The sequence below is a fragment of the Dipteris shenzhenensis genome, chromosome 12 (genome assembly GCF_047967505.1).
Source record: "Dipteris shenzhenensis isolate YYH24624 ecotype China chromosome 12, Dip_SZ_1.0, whole genome shotgun sequence".
NCBI classification, from domain to species: domain Eukaryota; kingdom Viridiplantae; phylum Streptophyta; class Polypodiopsida; order Gleicheniales; family Dipteridaceae; genus Dipteris; species Dipteris shenzhenensis.
Genome location: NC_141607.1, coordinates 13,907,215 through 13,929,284, shown reverse-complemented (window position 1 = coordinate 13,929,284; position 22,070 = coordinate 13,907,215). Strand labels below are relative to the sequence as shown.

The window sequence follows — 22,070 nt, the reverse complement described above, 5'->3', positions numbered from 1 at the left end:
CCCCCGATGCCCAGTTCTGGTCGACATTCGCAAGAGCTAAACCGATGGACTCTAATGAGGTTTTCGAGGCGGATCTTTGTAATTAGAAAGATTGTGCAACGGAAGCCTCATTGGGCTTGTTTTACCAGAGCGATGGACCCAGTGCCCACAGGTCCAAAGCCGGGGTGGGTCCCTAGAGGTGCATCCCCCCCTTGGTGAGTGTAGGTGCATCCCCCCTGGTTGAGTGTAGGTGCATCCCCCCTGGGGGGGGGTGGGGGGATAAGATCGTCGTGAATTGTGTCACCTTTGAATTGTGAGTTTGCAATTCTGTCGCCAATTGAACAATTCTGTCGACAATCATGGCCGACGGTTCTTGCTGCCTCCAATCCGGCCCTGGTTTTGCTACCCCCCTCGCTGCCATGGCTGGTCCTCGTGAACATCTTCTCTATGTCACTGCTGTTTACTCCGGTATATGCTTCCTTTCATCACTCTTTGCCTCTGTTTTCTCCGTCACTTTTTCCGTCAATTCGTTGCACCCATCTGCGCAGGGACTGGCAAAGGCAAGCCCGACTACTTGGCCACCGTGGATGTCGATCCCAACTCGTCAACTTACTCTCAAGTTGTGCATAGACTGCCTGCCCAGTACTTGGATGATGAGCTTCATCATACAGGTTGGAATGCATGCAGCTCCTGCCATGGCGACGCTTCCGCAAATCGACGATTCCTCATCCTTCCTTCGCTTGTGTAAGGACTTTTAGCAAGCGTTTCATCCTTCATATAAAAAACACTATATGATGAGTCCAGCTGAATGACTATAGTGTTGAGTCATTTTTTTAGTGCGTCTAATCTGCATCTCAACGATGGGGACGGGATCGATTCTTTTCCCTTCACTTGTTTTATACTTGAGATACATAGAAGACCAAATGAAATTCATTTTCATATGTTCATATAGATTACAATTAAAGCATCTAGACCTTCCATTATCATCACTCCATTACCAACAGAGCGTAAGAAATGTCCGTTGGCGCAACATGATCTGTGTGATTATGCCGCATGTCATCAAACCGTGGCGGTTGTTGCGAAGCAAAATCCATGGCATCTTTACCACGAAATTGACTTTGTGATGTCCACCGGAATTAAGCCATCTCCTTTGGTCGATCAGTTTTCATGTACTGAAAGGTTGCTCAACTATTCTTCCTTCACCGGCTTGGGGAATTGGTCGGGGAAATGTTTTGCGGCGGGTCTTAATACATTTTCACTGGTATATCTACTCTGCCCTTAGGAGAATGCTTGCATGGACCCCTGATGAGTGTGGTTGCCGGGCGGCACCCTTTTGTTGTGCTTGTTCCTTCTTGGCTCTGAAAATATTGGCATGCGGATGTTTTTTTTTTGGAGGGCCAGGGGGGGGGGGCGTTGCACCAGATGCATGATCTTCAAAGCACTTCTCTATGACCCACTTTGACCAGTAATAGCACACACTGAATGCTTCACTCAGTTTTGACCCAGTTGGTATGTTCAGTAGTTCTCGACTGTGAAGAGATGGTGATGGGGATGTTGGGCTCACATGTGGGGCACTAATCTCCAAACCCCCCTCTCACTATCTCAATATGGGCCTACTGTCACGAATTTGTAAGAAATAAAGAGAAATTTCATTGACTCTGTCAAAGAAAGTGGATTTTGGTTTTAACTAGAACAAGTTTCATTTTTGCTTTGCTTTGCATTGGTTAATGAGCGCCAATTTGATGTGGCTTTTGGTACCAAGAAGTTTCAAGAATCCTCCAAGCTTGGGATGGTAAGTCTACATCTCATGACATGGCCAGCGCCTAGTGGAGTGCTCAATTACTTGCCAAAAAGCTCCGAAGGCATGAATAGAATTCAAGAAAGCCTTCTATCAGCAGTTTCTTGAGAAGGCAAAGAAAAGGGTATAGAAAAAGAAGATTTTTTTACTAGGAGGAATGAGAAAGGCGTCCTCTTTGCCACCACAATTTTAAAAGAAAGAATCTCAGCCACAAAAAGCCAAGGGGTGAACCAAAATCCTACAAAGGAAAATCCAAGTTCACTCTAGAATAGATTGAGACCTTTCGAAAGGAAGGAAAGTGTTTTGGATGCGGGACAGCGGAGTAGTTGGCTGTTGATTGCGTGAAAGGTCCAAGAACTCACAGAAATAGAAAAAGTGAGAGAACCATCAAAGACTTTGGTGGGAGGAGTCCTTGACGTACTAGGGAGAGTGGCCAATCCAGAGGCTAGAGAACTTATCTCATGGGGCAAAGTAAGAAATCAGAACATGTTGATTTTGTTCGATCCAATAACTTCATCTCACACAACCTAGCTTTGCAGCCAGGGATCAAGACAGAGTAATTAGGGCAATCTTTTGATGCCTGGCAGATTTTTAAAGGACGGTCAGTATCAGTGACGCCTCTTATTGGCAAGCTTAGGATCCATATTCAAGATTATGTGGGTCAGGAGGACCTTTTCATTTCACCATTGGATCAGTTCGATTTAGTTTTTGGGATGCCTTGGTTCCATAGGAAAGGCATACATCTCATCATGCCCAAGAGGGCACTTGTTTTCACTTATAGAAACAAGGAGCATCATATCATCGCAAAAGGAAGAGGGGAAACTATTCTTGTGTAATGCAGTATTTCTGTTGGAAAATTAATAAATTCTTCGATGTCCACCTATATGGTCTTTGTTAATAAAAAAAGAGAACCCCTCACCCCTCTTGCAATGTCAATTCCAGCTCTTGTTACAGTTCCCTTTGTTCTCTCGAAGTTTCCAGCCACCAGATGAAGCATTGCAACTAGTTGATCTCAAACCATTTGACCTTGGTGATGTATTTCTGCACTAGATGTCCGTTTGTTTATCTTCATGTGATAGAGCGTCCTTTCGAGGTCAAGGATCTGGGCTGCATTATTCACCTTGAAACATCTCTTGGAGCATCTCTCATGCTTCCATTGACATCTCAACCAATTGGATGTGAGAGAGGATGGTATTTGTAGTAGTTCCAATGATAGTGGCTAACGCCTTTGCATCCTGCACAACCCACCTGCACCACACACGGATCTACTACAATGGTCACGGCTCTGGCAGCATTCTTGATATGTTCAAATCACAACTTTGTTCAACCTCGAAACATCTCTTGGAGCATCTCTCATGCTTCCATTGACATCTCAACCAATTGGATGTGAGAGAGGATGGTGTTTGTAGTAGTTCCAATGACAGTGGCTAACACCTTTGCATCCTGCACAACCCACCTGCACCACACGTGGATCTACTACAATGGTCATGGCTCTGGCAGCATTCTTGATATGTTCAAATCACAACTTTGTTCTGGTAGTTATCTGCTAGACATGGGACCTTCATCTTCCACAAATGATAGTTGGAGTCATCAAGCTTGCTGGTTTCCCCAAGCTTGGGGATGGGCATCCAACTAGCATCTTGAGTTGAGCCTCCTTTGAGTCGGTAACGCATGGCATGTGATTCAAAAGATTCGGATACCATGTCATATTTTGAGACCCTGAGCTACCCTCAAATGCACAACGAAAATTCAAGATTGGGAGCCTTGATCTTTGAAGGCATCTCTTGTCTCTTGCTTGATTGGTGCCACGACTAGTCTCTTGAGCACAATGCAAACACATGGTGCCCTCAATCTTTATCCTGTAGTCATGGTCATCACAAAACCTTTGTAGCTCGGGGAGGCATGCCCATAGCCTGACAATTTGGGTCGACTCTGTTCTTTGATGAATTGCAACCCATTGATCTCGAACCAATTTCATGTATTGCTACACTAGATTCCCTTGTCCCTCTTCATGTTATATGCTGTAGCAAGGGTGGAATCGGAGGCTGAACCTCCGAAGCTGGAGGACCGTCTGGATGGGCGGTAGCCCTTGCTGCTGGAGGAGGTGGATCCTGCTGTTCCTCCTTCGGGGCCTCTCGGTCAATCCTGTCCCTCTCTCTGTGATTGGCCCTCTGCCTGCGGCGCTTGCGGGCCTGCTTGCTTGGGTTCTTTTTCTTTTTAACTTGGGTCCAGTCCCCTTCTGAGGGGGTAACCCAAGGGGTTTGAGACTCCTACTGCTCCTGCCTGAGAGGACGCTGGGCCCAGGCCTGCTGACTCTGTCTACTCTGCGGAGAGGGGGGGGGGAGGTGCACGAGGGAGGCCACGGGGGAAATCTTTGGCGAGGTGACCCATCTGTCTGCACCAAAGACACTAGCTTGGTAACCCAGAAATCTCCAAGTGTGCCCCCTTCAAGGGTCTCGAGAAGGATCAACTCTGGGAGGGACCCTGGGCTCTCAACCACCGGTCTGATCCTGGGGACTCCATCATCTGCTAAAACTGAGGCGATCGACTCTGGCGGGGACTCGAGAACTGTGCCAAATGTCCGACCAATGGAAGGGAGGATGGCTCGATACTCCTTGGGGAGCCCTGGGAAGCAAAGTGTAACTAGGAAACGTGGAACATGGTGTGTCTTATCCATGTCCTCCACTGTGAACCCATGATACCAAGGAAAGAGGTAAACAAGATGTGGGCCGAGGAGGATGGGGCTCTGCTCCACAAGTGTCAAGGCAATGTCGGGGGAGCTCAGCTGGATGAGGAAAACGCCTCGTCCATATATGGTGACCTCCTGGATGTGGTCTCCTTCTAATGCCAAGCTCGCTTGGATCCACTCTTGCGCTTGTCTCCGTGTAGGCATGAGGCCCACAATTCTGCCCACAAGCGCCTTGTCCTGGAGGGACTGAACTACCTGCTGTACCTGTTGCTTGTCAGATGGGGAAAGAAGAACATTAACGGTCGTGGGATTCGAGGGTGCTGCCATAGAGCTCCTTTGGCCAGACCAAGGGTCACCACCAAGGTTTTCTTTCGCCTTAACAAGCGCAAATGCTCCCCCTACAAGGAGGAAGAAGAAATGGGAGAAAAACTTCAGAGGGGGAGGCGGAGTGAGGGGGGTAAGGATGGAAGAGGAAGGAGGGAGGCAAGGAGGGCGGAAGGTGGAGAAGGGGGGGGGGGGGGGAGAAGACGAGGAGGGAGAGAAGGCGAGGGCAAGAGGCGAAGAGGAGGTGGGAGAAAGAGGCCAGCGGGGGGGGGGGGGGAGGAGAGAAGGAGGCGGAGAAGGTGGAGGGGGGAGGTGGTAGAGGCGGCGGAAGGCGGTGGGGAGGGGCAGCGGGGGAGGCGGAAGAAACAGCGGGGAGGGGAGGAGGAGGGGGAGCGGGGAAGTGGAGAGGGGAGGCGGGGGGGGGGGACAGCGTGGAGAGACAAGGCGGGGGGAGGTGGGGAGGGTAGGCAAGGGGAGACGGGGAGGGGGGGGCGTAGAGGTAGCGGAGGAGGTAGAGGGAAGAGGTGGCGAGGGGGAGCGATGGCGGAGGAGGTGGAAGGGGCTGCGGGAAGGAGGAGATGTTGGGAGGGGGGACAGCGGGAGCAGCCAGGTTCGGGACTGTGCAGACCGATGCTTTGACTTTGAATTTAGTTCAGTAAATTACCATTTGGGGCAATTTTGTGTTAGGATTAGTTAAAGGTCAAAATGAGTGGTAGATAGACCTTAGGTCCTAGGTTAGGACATCCATGATGCTATGTCATGGATAGGGTTAGAGGCCCACATGATGCGGCAAGCCCCAGCATACATCCATCATGAATGAGTAGGTTGTTTGCGCATGGCACCATTCCACTGGTCTATATCTTGTGGCTTGCCACATGTCACACAGACATTCACTCACCATCTCACTCACTCGAATGTAATGTGTTTGATGCATTCTGGTTGGGCACATTTGTGTCAGTGTGCCAGATAGGATAGGGCTGGAGCCCTAGCTTCTGTGAGAAGCCATAAGAAAGCTTCTCCCTCCTCACCTCCTCAGTCAGGGTTCGCTATATGTGGGGTTCATTTGTGTGTTTGCAATTTAGTTGCTGCATTTCTAGCCATATGCTTTCATTCTAGTAGCTAGTGTTGGATAGCAGCAATTCACATGTGTGTGTGTGCGCGCATGCATGCATGTGCGTGCGTGAGTCTATTCTTATGTGTGTGTGGAGGGCATTGCAATCTAGCAAGCCTCCTGTTTTTTTTTTCATGTGATTCCGTGTGCCTCCTTAGAGATGTCCTATAGAACCATGTGTGTGCTCCCTCAATCTCACTCATGTTGCTCAACACCTTGGCTCAGAAATTGTGAGAGATCTTTAACATTGAAATTGATTATATTCAATGCTAATTGTGTCTTCTCATCCTAATTTGATTGTTTATTTGCTCTCTCTTGAACTTGATTAAGAGTGAGTGGAGTTATTGAAGATGTTGCCCAAGGCTTAGGTTTCTTCCCTATCTGTGTGATATTGTCCAACAATTTCCTTAGCTAGAAGATTTTCACCATCTTGAATTTCCAATCTCTAAAATTGTTGTCATATAGCTTGCTATTCTAATTCAGAAACATAATATCATAAGTGATTCTACCATGATGAACCAATAATGTGAAAGGTGTGGACTTGCAACTACTCTATGTTGGTAAGCCCCGTCGTCGCTAGCACAACTATGTATCTTTTCTAACTAGCAATACGCTTGCCTTATCAAGTCGACTGTCCTTCACCATCGAGCTACCTCTCCTACCCGCAATCATGGACACGACGGTGTAGTTCCTGTTTGACTTCTGAAATCAGTCCGTGATTGCTGCCTGGAAGTTGCCCCAACAGTGGTTACGGAGAATATCTCCAGATCTCTAGCATGTTAGGTCAACCCTTGAATTAATGTGTTAGCCAGACTCCCTATCATCTGTGTCCCACCTGGGAATCCTGCCCTCCCAGCACCCATTCTGAGAATCCTGTAGTGTTACTTGCCATTGGAGTCCAACCCGAGACTCATGGCTTCCGGAGCCCAGTCCAAGATTACCTAACCCGAAACATAGTCCAAGTTTCATATCTAGAACCCAGTAAGGTTTCCATCCAAATCCCGATCCTGGTCACATCCGGAGCCAATTCTGGCTTTAACCTCCGTTATTCTGGCTTCAATGTGAAGCCCAGATCCGAATTGTTTCATCACTTGCCACCTTGTCCTCCTCATATGGGGGCTTATGTGGGGCCATCTGGGGCAATGATCTTCAACACATCCTCGTTGGCTAGTCTTTGGTCGTTAGTCCGAGGCCCTTTTTGCTAATTCTATACATGGTCACATGCGTAAGAGATGAAGGATGTGCGGATTAATACCATTCATTTATGATTCACATGCTTTGTGAAGGTACAAGCTGCCTTGGGTGGGCAGTCAAACAAGTACATCTGTCCTCTTCTTTTTCTCCCCCGGGGGCAGGAGAGTGTGGCAGAAAAATCTTGAAGTATTTATTTCAGCTCATAAAGTTATGCCTTAAATCTTCACTGTTGTCAGTTTTATGAGTCCTTTCAGATACATTCGCATTTTTAAGAGGATTATAAGTATTTCTACTGATTGTTGAACGGGTTTCTTTACATACTAATCTCTCCTTGCTAACATTTGTCAAAACTGATTTTTCATCTTGGGATTGCGTCTCTACATGTAGATATCTTTGCATTTGTGCACTTATGCGTTTGGACGTCTGTTTGCGTTTATATGGAGACATGCAAGTCTTTTATCTCTAATATATATGCTGGTCAGAGCATTATGCCATGGACTTTGATCAATTTCCCTTCTTTTCTTTGTTGGTAGGGATAGGTAAAAGTTTATGTGAATGCATGGAATAATGCTTCGATGCTGCAGTACTTACTGGTGATTGAAATAAAATGAATCTGGGTGCTGGCATTTATTGTTTCGCTTTCTTGTTGATTGTGCAGCTCGACTAGAGTTTATGTTGTTGATACTGCTCAAAATCCAAGGTCACCTTTCCTGCACAAAGTTATAGAGCCTGAGCAAATAATAACAAAGACAGGCATGGCGTACCCTCACACTTCGCATTGCTTAGATAATGGGACAATTTTAATCTCCTGCCTTGGTGATAAAGATGGCAATGCTGAGGGTGCTGGATTTCTCCTCCTTGATTCAGCATTCAATGTGCAAGGAAGGTCGGTCAGTTAACTTTACAAGTTTATGAAATTTCTTATACTCACAGTTTCTTTTGCTCTTATATGTGCATTGCTAGTTGCTTTTTTTTATTCTCTGTGTGTGTGTGTGTGTGTGTGTATGAGAGAGAGAGAGAGAGAGATTTATGAACATCTATAGAAGGCCACAAAATCCTATGAGACCAAAGAGAGAGTACACCTCCATGGGGGGAATCAGAGGTGTCACACCTCCAACGGACTATTAATATAGTGAAACTAGGGACAGCATGAACTGAAGGAAAGCTCATATGTCGGGATGTCGGTGATGAGTAGTGAGCCTGACTAAGGTCCCATCGGGAGAGAGAGAGAGACACAATAGGATCTATGAAATGAAGTGAATTTCATGTCTTCATCACAACAAACATGTGGGATCCAACATTACTGGTTCGGAGAGGAAGAGGGGGCAGGGAGGAAAAGGGGAGAGAGGACACAGATTTAACTTATTACCCCTTCAATAAGACCTTCTGCTGGCATGTCTGATCCCTATGTGTGATGTAATCGATCCTTCTTACGGAAGAGGCCTGTATATGACATACATGCTTGCTTAAGACCAGAAGCATTGAATACGGAGTTGGTCCCTCCCCCTCCTCGTTCCTTCTTGTAGAAAGTATTTCTTTGTTGCTTTGCCTTAGGCATGAGCCAAGCCCATATTTCTGAATACAACTTGGAAGAAATCCCTTAGGGATGCCTCGTAGAGGTAGAGTAATGGGTGACCAGATGAAGTAGAGGCTCTTGAAATTCTCTTCTCGTAATGAGTCCGAGGATGGTTGGCTGTGGCTGTATGCTGAAGGGCTTATTGCTCTTGCTCGTAGGTTTGGTTGCTAGGTGCTAGAGACTACTGCTAAAGGCTGGCTATTGAGGTGGTACTTGAATGAGGGGAGTGATCCTTTGTCATAGGCATGGCCTTCGTCCTTAGTCTGCTGGCTGACTCAAGGGCAGGCAGGGGCAATGGATCTGCAGGGGTGGACTGCCTATTTCTGCCGTAGCTGCTGGCCATGTGGCTGTATGGGTGATTGTACGCCCGATTTTGCCAGCCCATACAGTTGTTACTGATGTGTAGGTATCTGGCTTCATGGCTTACGTATGGCAGCTCCACCTTGCTGTTGCTGGTCATGTGGTTGTCTACACATCTGATCTTGCTTTAGTTGCTTCTTGTGGCTGCATCCTGGCAGCCCTAGATCTGGTTGTCCACCTAAGATGACACCTAGAGGCAGCTATGCATTGGTGACAGGTCGAGGAAATCCCTTGGGCAACTCCACTACCTGGTGTGCCACTGACTACCTAGACCTCTGTCGACTTTATTGAGCTATCTATACCTGTCGAACAACCTTGAGGGACACCTAGATCCATGCACAAGTGTTTTTCCAAGTCTTTCCGGCATTGTTCCCTATTTTCCTTGTCTAGAACAGAGGTTGCCTCCTCTAATTCTCTCTACTTGTACACCAAGTTGTTGAGAAGTATTGAGTCCTTCCCAATCAGTCTTGATTCCTCAATCATTCCAACAAGGAGCCGCTCCGCATCTTGGATCATTGCATAGGTGCAAAGCATTTTCTGTGTGTTGCCAATTACACTGTGCATCTTAATTATGTCCTCTGTCTTTTTTGTGGTAAAATCATATTTCCATTGCAAATGGTCTGAAATCAGTTGCTGTTAGAGAGGTTGGCTTTCTTGCTTCCTCCATATCTCAATCCCAGCAACAGGGGTTGAAACTTCTTTTGTCACATTCTTGGCGGAGGTTCAAGATCGGTACAAGGGCCCTTTTGCTGCTAGGGTTGAGACAGATGCCTTTTGTTGCTAGATTGAGACAGATGCCTTTTGTTGCTATGATTGAGACAAAATGCCACATATAAAGTCGGTGTGACTGATGGCAAGTGTAGATAAGGGCAATGCCTCTTGTCCACACCAACATTCATGCATACCTAATGCAGGCGCTGGCATATATGCGGACACCCATTGTCACAAATACGCATACATGCTACCAAGGCCCAATTGCACAAGTTCTGCCACTCTTTCCTTTTCTAGTCTGCTTCAACACTTCTCTCATCACATTTAATGTCTCTTGTTGATAATCATATTGAAGCATGGCTACGCAGTCATTTCACAAATATGAAGTATGTCTTCTTAATAGATTCTAAAGGAGATGCCCTGCTCAGTTTCTTTGAGATAATCTTCTACGTGGTTGTGCTTTTTATTGTGTAATACTTGGCTATTTGGTATCAGATTATTTTATGTTCCCCTCCCCCCCTTTACCTCTCATGTTGTGCAGGCTATGCTCTCGTCTTTTACATGTATCTATCTATTATTTATGTGACAATGATTGTAAAATGCATAGGTTTACCAGCTACACTGCCCAATGCATGCATGTGTTGTGACTACTTCTATTGGCAGCAGAAAATCTGCATACACGTTGTTTACACCTGACAAGATGACACATGTTGCATTTCATTAGTGTGATTCTTGCCTCGGTTATCAAGCTTTGACATTTTCAAGTTTAAATGCACCAATGTCTTATTGAATTGTCTCCGGAACATGAAATCAGACAGGATAAGGCATTAAAAATCAGAATTGAGGGACTCCCAAATGGATGGTACAATGAGGAGGATTCATTCAGTGATACTTTAGCACTTGTTAAAGCAGCAATGCCTAACATTGACTGGACAGCAGATGAGGATGACAAGCCCGATAACTCTGAGGATGATGGTGAAGCTTCAGCAGTCCGTATTAGTCATCTTAAAGGCCATGCTGTTATTACATTTAACTCGCGAGATCTAAGACTCAAGATCCTACGACAATCCTACAAGCTGAAAGGAACTAAGCTATGGATAGCTGAGGATAAAGCGATGTAGTTGGCCAAAGTTAAGACTGCCAGGAAGGATGGAAAGTGGGCAGTGTAGCGAGGAGGAATAGTGCTCATGAAGGAATGCAAATCAAAACCAAACGACTATCAGTCTTAAAATGCTGTATGGCCAATTATATATAGGTTAGGATAGAATTTAGTTACTCTAAATAATTGGAGTTGCTTTATGCACTCCTAGGGAGCTGCCATGTGCCCTCCCTAAGCTGTTGTATTGGATGGTTTTTTTCTTGTCCCATAGACCTTTGGTCTCCTGTGCACATTGATAGAATCTCTCTTTCTCTCTCTCTCTCGCTCTCTTTACTTAAAAAATGGCATTAGTGCATCATTGTATGCCAACTAATACATATACTTTTAGGACAGATTATGACTGCATTACAATAGGATGAATATTTTGTTAAGTTTGTAATTTGCAGGGGTTTATAAATGTTGAAAGAGACTAGATTGCATCCTTTTATTTGCAAAGGCTCCTCGTAACCATCCCCATGCTAAGTTGCTGCACTTGCCTTAAAGTTTTTAAATATAATTTCTTACAGGTGGGAGAAACCAGGACATAGTCCTTTCTTCGGCTATGACTTCTGGTATCAGCCACGTCACAAGACAATGATAAGCTCTTCATGGGGAGCCCCTTCTGCTTTCACCAAAGGGTTCAACCCTCAACATGTTGCAGATGGCCTCTATGGACGCCATCTTTTTGTATACGACTGGCCTGATGGCACTTTGAAGCAGACCTTAGACCTTGGAAATACGGGCTTAATTCCATTAGAGGTAAGTGATTTTCTAATTTCAGTACAATTAAATTCAACCTAATTTGCAAAAAAAGTAAGAAAGTAGGCAATAGGTATGTCCAATGAATAGCTGACACAGGCTTTGAACAGGTGAGGTTTCTACACAATCCGGACAAGGCAGTTGGATTTGTGGCATGTTCACTGAGCAGCACCATGGTCCGATTTTTTAAAAAGGATGATGAAACGTGGGATCACGAGGTACAGTCCCTGTTTTCATGCAGGGTATGGATAGTATACTGTTCAACTTTATAGAAACCTGGAATAAGTTACTAAGATACGAAGCATAATTGTGCAGGTTGCCATAACTGTCCCATCTATGAAAGTCAAAAACTGGGTTCTACCTGAAATGCCAGGCCTCATCACGGACTGTGTCATCTCCTTAGATGACCGATTTCTTTACTTTGTAAATTGGCTTCATGGAGATATTCGCCAATATAACATTGAAGACCCTGAAAAGCCAGTGTTAACTGGTCAATTGTGGGTTGGGGGAGTGTTTTACAAGGGCAGCAAAGTTTTCAGAGTGCAGGAAAATGGAGAGCTGTCACAGACTAGCCTTCCCAAAGTAAAGGTAATTCCTTATTTTATAAAAGTAATTGTTAAAAAATGGAATGGAAAGTAGGTTTTCTCATTAATAATATGGCTGAATCCCTCTTTTATTATTGTTACTTGGTACAAGTCAGGGTCTCTTTGATTGTCCTGTTTTATTTACCTGGCTGCTGGTGTCATCACAGGGAAAGTCATTGCGAGGTGGGCCCCAAATGATACAACTTAGTCTTGATGGAAAACGCCTATATGCCACAAACTCACTCTTCAGTACCTGGGATAAGCAATTCTACCCTGAGTTGATTGAACAGGGATCCCATCTGTTGCAGATCGAGTGTGACACAGAGAAAGGAGGCTTGTCAATTAATGAAAACTTTCTTGTCGATTTTGGGAATGAGCCAGAAGGGCCAGCACTTGCACATGAGGTGCGCTATCCAGGTGGTGACTGCACATCAGATATTTGGATTTAGATTCATGACGTCAGATGCTTTTTAAAAACCTTTAGCATAGTGTATTTTTATCTCTATCCCCTTTGTGATGCGCTCCCTTGTCTGACTCTCCTTGCTATGCATATTTTCCTTGCCATCTTTATGTTGAGCCATTCACATATGATTCTGCACACAATTTCAGGTGTCCTTTGTAAATACAGGATGTACAATCAAGTATCCAGGCGGTTGAGAAAACCTAAGTATGTTTAGATTACATGTAATAGGCTCTTTTCACACTGGTTTGTCACTTGACAATTTCAAGTGGCACTATCTTATTGTTGTACAAAGTAAGAAATGATGGGGTATAAGAGCTGAATATTATCTTGAAGTATACTATGGGTGCCATACAACATGTATTCTCTAACGCAGTTATCATATGTTTTATTGATTTATGGTTGGTAATCTTTTTCTCTCTTTCTTTGGTTTCAAAATTAGGATGAATTGATTTCATGAGTGATATGAAGTCAATTTTGGAGAGATGAATTGATGTGCTGCTATTGGGCTTACTTGAACATGTTATGTCATGCTCATTGTTTACTACATGTGGTACAGTGATTGATAATATTCTGTTGGTTTGCTACTAACAAGCAGGGTGAGCCACAGAGTGCAGCTTTAGTGGGCTGGTGTTGGAGTGGAAGTTGAAAGCTACCAAGGAGAACATATGGAAAGATCACCCCCCTAGGGGCCGTCCCCCACCCTCTCCTCTGTAGAGATATACAATGATATGGTGGCGTAGGATAGACTAGGACTTAGTCTATTTTGTGTGTTAATACTTGGACTATATATACCAAGTACTTGTACTTCATTAGGTTGAACATTTCAGTTGGAGTTCACTCGTTCAGTTCTTGTTCTCTTGTGTTCACAATCCTTCTCCATTCTTGTTCCTACATGTGGTATTAGAGCTAGTCGATCCAGCCCACTTCCTTCCCGCGTGCTCCCGTCGCACTTCTATCGTAGAGAAGAAAGTTTCATTGCTGGCTGCCTACTCCTTTGCTCACCCACAGTTCGTGAGAGCTTGAGAGCTCAGCTCCCCAGCTCACTACAGCCCGTGTGCTGTTCTCCTGCATCAGCTCGAGCTCCCATACCTGCTGCACCCGTTGTACATCCAGTCTGTATAGTCCGTATGACTGTACAAAATCAAAAGCCCGCCATCAGCTCGCCATACAACCGCCATCAGCATCCGGAGTTAGCTGTACCAGTCCGTACAACTGTACGGACTGTTTCCGTACAGCCCATACACCTGCAGCTGCCTGTACAATCAGCTCGCCATCAATCCGTACAAGTGTACAGACCAGCCATACACTTTTGCCATACAGTTCGCCCGGTGAAGCTCTTGCTCTGGCATTGGTCCTTGCCTTCGCTCATTTCGAGCCTCTTCTAGGTTGTACTTGCAGCCCGTGCATTCAGTTGCCTTGCACTAGTGTCCTCGGAGTACTTGGAGTACAAGTGCATTTGGAGAGTTTGAGTGTGTGCATTTGGGACAGTTTTGGGGATGCATATCCAGCTCAAATTATTGGTCAGGTAGTTTGCATTTTGAAGCCAAGTGTTGGCTGAAGGTGTATGCACTTTTGGATGCCTATTGAGCAAGAAATTGGGCCAGTGTTTGGCTGGGATTTAAGCTGATTTTGGGGCACAAGTACATTGCAATTTGAGCCAATGTTTGGCATTGCATTTTGAGCCATTGTTTAGCTGTGATTCATGATATTTTAGGGGCAGAAATATATTTCTTGATCGCAATTTGTATCCCGGAAGGGATTGTGCTTTGAGCAGATATTTTTGGGACAGATTCTCTGCTATTTCAGAGCAGCCACTATTAGTGTACGCCATTGCAGTGATTGCATAGCAGCTAGTTGCCTTTCAGTTGCATTTTATTTGCAAGTACATTTGCCTTTATTATTGAGCTTGCAATCATGTCTCTCAATGGGAATTTTGGTATCACGAGTGAGGCAGATAAGTTGGATGGACCCAACCATGCTTTGTGTTCATTTACACTCAAGAATATTTTGGTTGGCAAAGGCTTATGGATGAGACTAGAGCTGGTACACCTAGCACGAGTGCATCTTCCACTACCACCCAGGGTTCTACTGCCACTACCCAGGTTGCTGCCACAGAGGATTAGAAGAGGTTTGATCGCAGGGATGCCCAAGCTTTGTCTTTGATTGCATTATGAGTGAAGATGCACAACAAGTCATTAAGTCGTGCATGCATGCAAAGAATGCTTGGGACAAGCTGAAAAGTATTTGGAATGTCAAGAATGAGGCAAGAAGCATTGCTTTGAACAATAAGCTCAATGACTTGTCCATGCTGGAAGGTCAAACTATTTTAGAGCACATTGCTAAGATTACTGGCTCGCAACTATTGATGAGGACACAGAAGACAAGAAATTGGTCTCTATCACCCTCAACAGCATGGCTCATTCATATGGCATATTTGTTACCTCATTGACCATTATGCTCAGGGCTGCTCCACTCACTTTTGATGAGTTAGTTGGCTTGCACTTACAAGAAAAAACAAGGACTTCTAGTGCTACATGTTCCTCTAGTCAGGGGGAGCAAGCAATTACTACCCAAAATCTATTGAGAAAAATGGTACATGGGATTTTGTAGATCCTCCCATAGGCAAGAATGTGGTGACACCAAATGGATCTACAAAGTCAAGTATCATGCAAATGGTACTGTTAAGAAACACAAGGCCTATCTTGTTGCCAAGGGGTATGCTCATTAAGAATGAATTGACTATGAGGAGACCTTTGCTCTGGTAGCCAAAATGACTACCATTCGTTGTGTCATTTCCTTAGCTACACTCACATTATGGTTGGCCAGTCTTTCAGATGGATGTCAAGACTTCCTTCTGAATGGGGATCTCAAAGAGGTCTATGTGCAATAGCCCCAAGGTTTTGTGGTAGAGGGACAAGAGCACAAGGTATGCAAGCTGAAAAAGATATTATATGGGCTCAAGCAAGCACCTCATGCATGGTATCACAAGATATCTCATTTTTTGTTGTCCCAAGGCTTTGTGAATACACAAGATACATCAGTTTTTGCTGTCCCAGGGCTTCGTGAATACACATATAGAGCCCAATCTCTATGTTTTGCAAGAAAACACAGATTGGTCATTCTTGTGCTAGATGTGGATGACAATATACTCACTGGCAGTAACTTGCAGAAAATTGCAGCAGTGAAGTCTATCTTATGTCAGACATTTGATATGACAGATCTGGGGTTACTTCACTATTGTCTTGGCATTGAGGATTGGCATGTCACAAACAAAGTACTCCAAGGGCCTCTTGCATAATTGTAAACCTATGGCCACTCCATTAGAAAAGGGAATCAAGCTGAGTAGCATGATGAGGCTGAAAAGTTTGATGGCTCACTCTACAGGCAGCTGGTGGGTAGTCTTATCTACTTATGTTCCACTAGACTAGACATTGCCTATGCCATAGGGTTACCCAGTCAGTTCATGCAGTGTCCCACAGTCATGCTTTGGAACGCAGCAAAAAGGGTTCTTAGATATGTATGGACTGCATTATGCTTCAGATGGTGATGTATTGCTGAGTGGTTTTTCAAACTCAGATTGGTCAAGGGGCATTGATGATTGCAAGGCCACTTCAAGTTATTAGTAAGAAGCAAAGCCGCGTCTCTCTCCTCCAACGAACCTGAATATAAACGGCAAACGCAACCACTATGGAATATATGTGGTTATTGAAGCTACTGCATGATTTGCATCATGCTCAGGATGGTGAGGCATCTCCCATCTTTTGTGACAGCTAGAGTTGCATCGCCACTGGCCATAATCTTGTCTTTCATGCTCGCATGAAACACATTGAAAATCACTATCATTATGTGCGGGATTATATTCAAGACGGCTTCATTGATATATTGTTCCACTGAGGACAATGTGGCGGATATCTTCACGAAAAGTCTGTCAACGTCTCTCTTCACACGTCATCGACATGGCTTGGGAATAAGAGACATTCAAACAATGTCAAGGGGGGTTGTAAAATGACATTGTTTTTCTTTGTACTCCCATAGGTTGCTATATCCACATTTAGATGTATTTGTGCAACCATGGTACTTTTCCAGAGTACTTCAGCCATAACATTGAGGGGGGATTTGTAGATATATACAATGATATGGTGGTGTAGGATAGACTAGGACTAGTCTATTTTGTGTGATAGTACTTGGATTACTTGTACTTCATTAGGTTGAACATTTCAGTTGGAGTTCACTTGTGTTCACTTCTTGTTCTCTTGTGTTCACAATCCTTCTCCATTCTTGTTCCTACATCCTCCTTTTTCCTTCTAACTCTGCTGTATTTGATTATACCTGACACATAATGATTTTGTGAAGACTCCATATTTTTTCTAGAGGTTCCCTTTAGTGTCACAATTTTGTTGCTAATGGGATTGGTGATTACCTGCATCAATTTCGGAAGCCAAAGGAATCTATTAATAGCTTGACAAATACCTACCCATCCTTAGTTGAAAAGGTGGTTGGTTTCAATTATGACACTCTGAGTTGTTGCCTCTCAAGGAAACATGGTTCATTGTGGTCATCGTTTTCTGTTACCCACATAACAATCAAATGATGAGTCCTTTAGTAGGTTGCAAATGACTCTGCCCAAAATTAAGGCCTCAGTTGTGATTTGTAGTTTGAGTGGTTCATCATTGGGGTTGTGGGAAACACTTCCATGTCCGTATTTGCATTGGTAAAACATTCCGTGATGAGGTGAAATTGGGTATGAAGGTGTGATAATTGTAGAGAATCAAGCTCATGGGTGCATGGGACCTATCTAGTAATTCCTAAATGTAGCGGACTTGTGCAGCCATGTAATTCCCAAGGTTTGCCATAGCGAAGGCTTCATGCAAGTAGTTTATGCGAAGCACCAAGGTCTGCCATAGCGAAGGCTTCATGTTTTTATTTTGAACATGGAAGATAGTTGACAGCATTTGAAGCCATCAACATGTAAAGCAACGAGTAGCACAAGACTGTTGGCAATCTCTTTGTGTGTGCAACAAATCAACACATAAAATGACAGTATAGGCTATCTTCTTCTGAGACCTTAGCAACTTCAATAGAAACTCCTTTTATTGACGCATATGAAGACGTGGCAGACCTACTTGACCACAACTCATGCCTATGGAATTTGTTGCTATTCATACATCAACGACTATAGACTCTTGGACAAAGATCTGACACGACAATATGTGACTCCAAGGAGAAGCTTCTTTAAAGACTTCAAAAGAAGATGCAGAGGTCGATTCTCATGAGAGCTCAATTAGATATAGCTGTTGATGAATATGCAGGCGTCACGGCTTGGAAGAGAAGAGAAAAACCAATGCTTCTCGACTAATATGAAAGTCCTCTTGTTGTCTCCAAGCCCTCGTGATGAACAACCACGTGTTCTCCATGCAGAGAGCCACTTCAATCTAAAGTCCAATCAACCGCAACGTTTGCATGGACCAATTGGAGTGGAGATACCAACTCACAATCACCAATTATGTACCTTCAATCCAAAGCACTCTTGAACCTTAGTCGAGAGGATCCCCCCCATGAGGGAGTATCACAAGCCAATAAACCTAACTTAGGGAATGATCAAGCCATGAGGGAATCTCTCTATATGTATGCAATAAATTTAGAGGGCACATAAAATAATGAAACCACACATAAAATGGCAGTTTAGGTTATCGTCTTGAGAGAACTCAACAACTCAAATAGAAACAACACAATACTTGACAAGAAACTCCATTTATTGATGCATATATAGATGTGATAGACCGACTTGACCATGGCTCATGCCTATGGGATTTGTTGTTGTTCATATATCAACGACTATAGACTCTTGGACAAAGATATGACAAGACAATTTTACTCTATAAGGAGTATTTTCTCTAAAGATTGTAAGAGAAGAAGATGCATAGCTCGACTCTCGTGAGAGCTCACTTAGACATAGCTGTCGATGAATATGCAGGCGTCGCGGCCTAGAAGAGAAGAGAAAAACCAGCACCCCTCGACTGATATGGAAGTCACCCACCAACTCTTGTTGTCTCCAAGCCCTCGTGATAAAGAACGACATGTTTTCCATGCCAATCAACTGCAGCTTCGGGGGGTGCACTACTAACAAACCTTAGAGCCAATTCAATCCAAAGGCCAATCAACTGCAGCTTCGGGGGGTGCACTACTAACAAACCTTAGGTGTCACGTGTTGGGAATATCAAGGAACTGCCTCTTTATATGAGCACTAGAGTGCTAGTTTTGTAGTGGTTTATGTGTGAGCTGCCATGTGGCACTCTTTCTATTATCCCATATAGTTGGGTGACATTGTATCACTTGTACTTCACTTCTATATAAGTGAGGTCTCTATCATGAATAGATCATCCAACAAGCTCTCAAGTCTTTTCATGAACACAAGTCCCAATCTTGTGGCCTAACTGAACTTGAGTCTATGTCTGAGTAGTTAGCTTCTTCATCATGCTTGTCTTTGTGTTCTTTCCGCCTTAGCTTAGCCTTGCTCAGTTCTTCCTGCTTTCTGTCTAGCTTCCTAGCTTAGCAGTAGCTTCCATGTTCCTTCATGTGGTATCAGAGCCACGCTACCCTCATCGTCACGTTGCCTCGTCTTCCTCCTTCTAGCCTTGATGCTGCCCTGATTCTCTTCTCCTTGCCCAGCCATCTGCCTCAGCGTTTACCGACGATTCAGCTCGTCATTCTCTGCTGCAAATATGCGCCAACTTCTGCCCAAAACTTGCTGAAATCTGTGCGCCATTGCTCTACCAAGTTTGCCCTGAATCTGCCTCAGCATCTGCCCACAATTTCTGCCCCAAAATCAGCGCAACACTTCCAGCTATATCTGTCCCAAATGTGCGCCCCATTCTCCTGCATCTTCCCATGAATCAGCCCGCCATTTTCAGTTCATTGTCTGCATGTATGGGAGTTGCGTATTGCTAATCTTCATTTCGAGTTGAGATATCTCTCAGATTGATTCATCATGATGAATACTCACGCTGCCATTGAGAAGTTCAATGGCCAAGGATTCCACACCTAGCAAATGAAGATCAAGTTCCACTTGATGAAGCACAATCTGTGGAATCTGGTCAAGGGAACTTCTTCATCAAACGAGAAGGAGAAGGAAAAGGAACCTCAACGTCTCGAGCAAGCATTCACAATTATTGTATTGGGTCTTGGAGACAATTATCTGCATCACATCTCTGATCTTGAAGACCCTGCTGAAGCTTGGAATGTGCTTGACCACTTATTTGGTGCAAGTAGCAAGCATTCAAAGTTGTCACTCAAGATTGAATTCTTTGAGTTAGATCTAAAACTTGGAGCACCTTTGGATGCTCATATCAACAAAATGCGAAGCCTAATGAATCAATTGGCTTCCGTTCACTCTCCAGTGACAGAAGATGATGCTATGGCAGTGCTTCTCAAAACCATGCCTGAAGATTATGAGAACTTGGTCACGACAGTGAAATATGGTCCCGATTCTTCATTTGAAGGGATCATAAGTGCATTGCATGAAGATGAAAGGAAGCGGGAGAAGCGAAAGGATCACCAAGTGGAGGGAGAACAAGCTTTGGCAACCAAGTTCAAAAGGATTTCTTTTAAAGCTTATAGACATTGTGGCAAAAACAATCATGATGAGAAAGATTGTTTTCGCATCAAGCCATGTGGGATTTGTGGCAAGAATGGCCACTCTGAAAGTAACTGTTTCTCAAAGAAAAATTCAGCAAATATGGTGGACGACACAAGTGATGAAAAAGCATATATGGTAGATGATAAAGATTTATGTTTCTAGGGTTCCCTGCCTGGATCATGTTTCCAAAAAGGATTTTGTAAACCTGTTGCGACCGCTATGAGTATGCAAAGGTATCTTATTTGTTTGAACCTCTTTTGTGTGTTAGTCTTGCTATATCCCATATTCTGTACCTACCCAAGGATGTCCTACTAGCATGAGAGACTAGAGCCTTGGATTTATCCTTGTCCAGAAAAACTGGCATGAGAGACCATGAGCCTATGATTTATCCTTGCAATATGAGGCATTTCCTTGAGGGGGGATTTGTTGGGAATATCAAGGAACTGCCTCTTTATATGAGCACTAGAGTGCTAGTTTTGTAGTGGTTTATGTGTGAGCTGCCATGTGGCACTCTTTCTATTATCCCATATAGTTGGGTGACATTGTATCACTTGTACTTCACTTCTATATAAGTGAGGTCTCTATCATGAATATATCATCCAGCAAGCTTTCAAGTCTTTTCATGAACACAAGTCCCAATCTTGTGGCCTAACTGAACTTCCTAGCTTAGCAGTAGCTTCCATGTTCCTTCATCACATGCGTTCAAGGGGTGTTTAAAAAACCCCTTAGCTAAAATATTTTCCCCAATAAAAACACCCCACTTTACTTATGAACTAAGTGATTTTTTTTATAAATTTGAATTAAGAAATCCCTCTTGTTATTGTAATCGTGTTAAATTTTTTCGAAAAGTTGAATTAAGATACCGCTCCTTTTGAATACATGTGGTACACTAAATTTTGTGAGGTAAGCCCCCCAAGACCGCAACGTTTTCATGGACCCATCAGAGTAGAGATACCAATTCACAATCACCAATTACGTACCGTCAATCCAAAGCACTCTTGAACCTTAGTTGAGAGGAGCGCCCCACCACAAGCCAATAAGCCCAATGAAGACCACCTTTAATAATCAAACTGGGTCAGCAATGTTGAAAACTTTCAATTAATTTAAGTTTTTCACGTAGAATGTAACCCAATACAAATACATACATTGGGAGGGAAGGCTCTTTAGCAAGTCTCATACATAGTGGAAGAGGTAAAAATCTCAACCAAATCAGACAACAGTTGGAAGGGCTAGCTTGTAATGCTTCCTCGTACTCTTGAGAGAAAAGGTGCTATTGTACCATACTTTGAGAAAGTCTTTGCTCTATCTTTGCCTACATCCAACCCTTATGGTGTAAGGAATCAAAGCTTCATATAAAATAATGAAATTGGACTTATTGTGTGCTAAGGGTTCAACTTGTAGCTCCAGGAGAGACTGTGAAGTATACAAAATTGATACAAGTCATCCTTGATGGACTTGGTGAAGGTTACGCGATCCTTAGATGTCAACTATCTTCAATATTATATCTTGTTCTCAACATAATAAGAGTGAATAAGTACATGCACAATCATGGGAAATTGAAAAAGACAAACTATGTAATTTGTTCTCGTACATGCACAATCATGGGAAATTGAAAAAGACAAACTATGTAACGTGTTCTCCTTATGGAAGAAATGCGGTATGCCCCCTTGCACAACACAAAACATCTTGATCCACAAACCAATATGTCATTTTCTTCTCTTACACTTGGATGTTGCTCTATCTATTGG

At 43.9% G+C, this 22,070-nt stretch overlaps 1 protein-coding gene across 1 annotated transcript; it reads left to right on the top strand.

Moving 5' to 3' along the window:
• The first annotated feature begins 275 nt into the window (after positions 1 to 275).
• LOC147895846 (selenium-binding protein 3-like) lies at positions 276 to 12,877 on the top strand. Its single transcript, XM_087382361.1, has 7 exons — positions 276 to 447; positions 528 to 723; positions 7,754 to 7,981; positions 11,408 to 11,639; positions 11,750 to 11,857; positions 11,955 to 12,227; positions 12,391 to 12,877. The coding sequence occupies exons 1-7, from the start codon at positions 339 to 341 to the stop codon at positions 12,670 to 12,672; spliced, it is 1,428 nt and encodes a 475-aa protein (XP_087238487.1). The 5' UTR covers positions 276 to 338; the 3' UTR covers positions 12,673 to 12,877.
• The last annotated feature ends 9,193 nt before the right edge of the window (positions 12,878 to 22,070 follow it).

Excerpts from the sequence above, each read along its gene's own strand:
- LOC147895846 (XM_087382361.1), top strand. The coding sequence starts at position 339 with ATGGCCGACGGTTCTTGCTGCCTCCAATCCGGCCCTGGTTTTGCTACC. Across the intron at positions 448-527 it reads TGTCACTGCTGTTTACTCCG|GGACTGGCAAAGGCAAGCCC; the intron begins GTATATGCTTCC and ends CCATCTGCGCAG. Across the intron at positions 11,640-11,749 it reads CGGGCTTAATTCCATTAGAG|GTGAGGTTTCTACACAATCC; the intron begins GTAAGTGATTTT and ends GGCTTTGAACAG.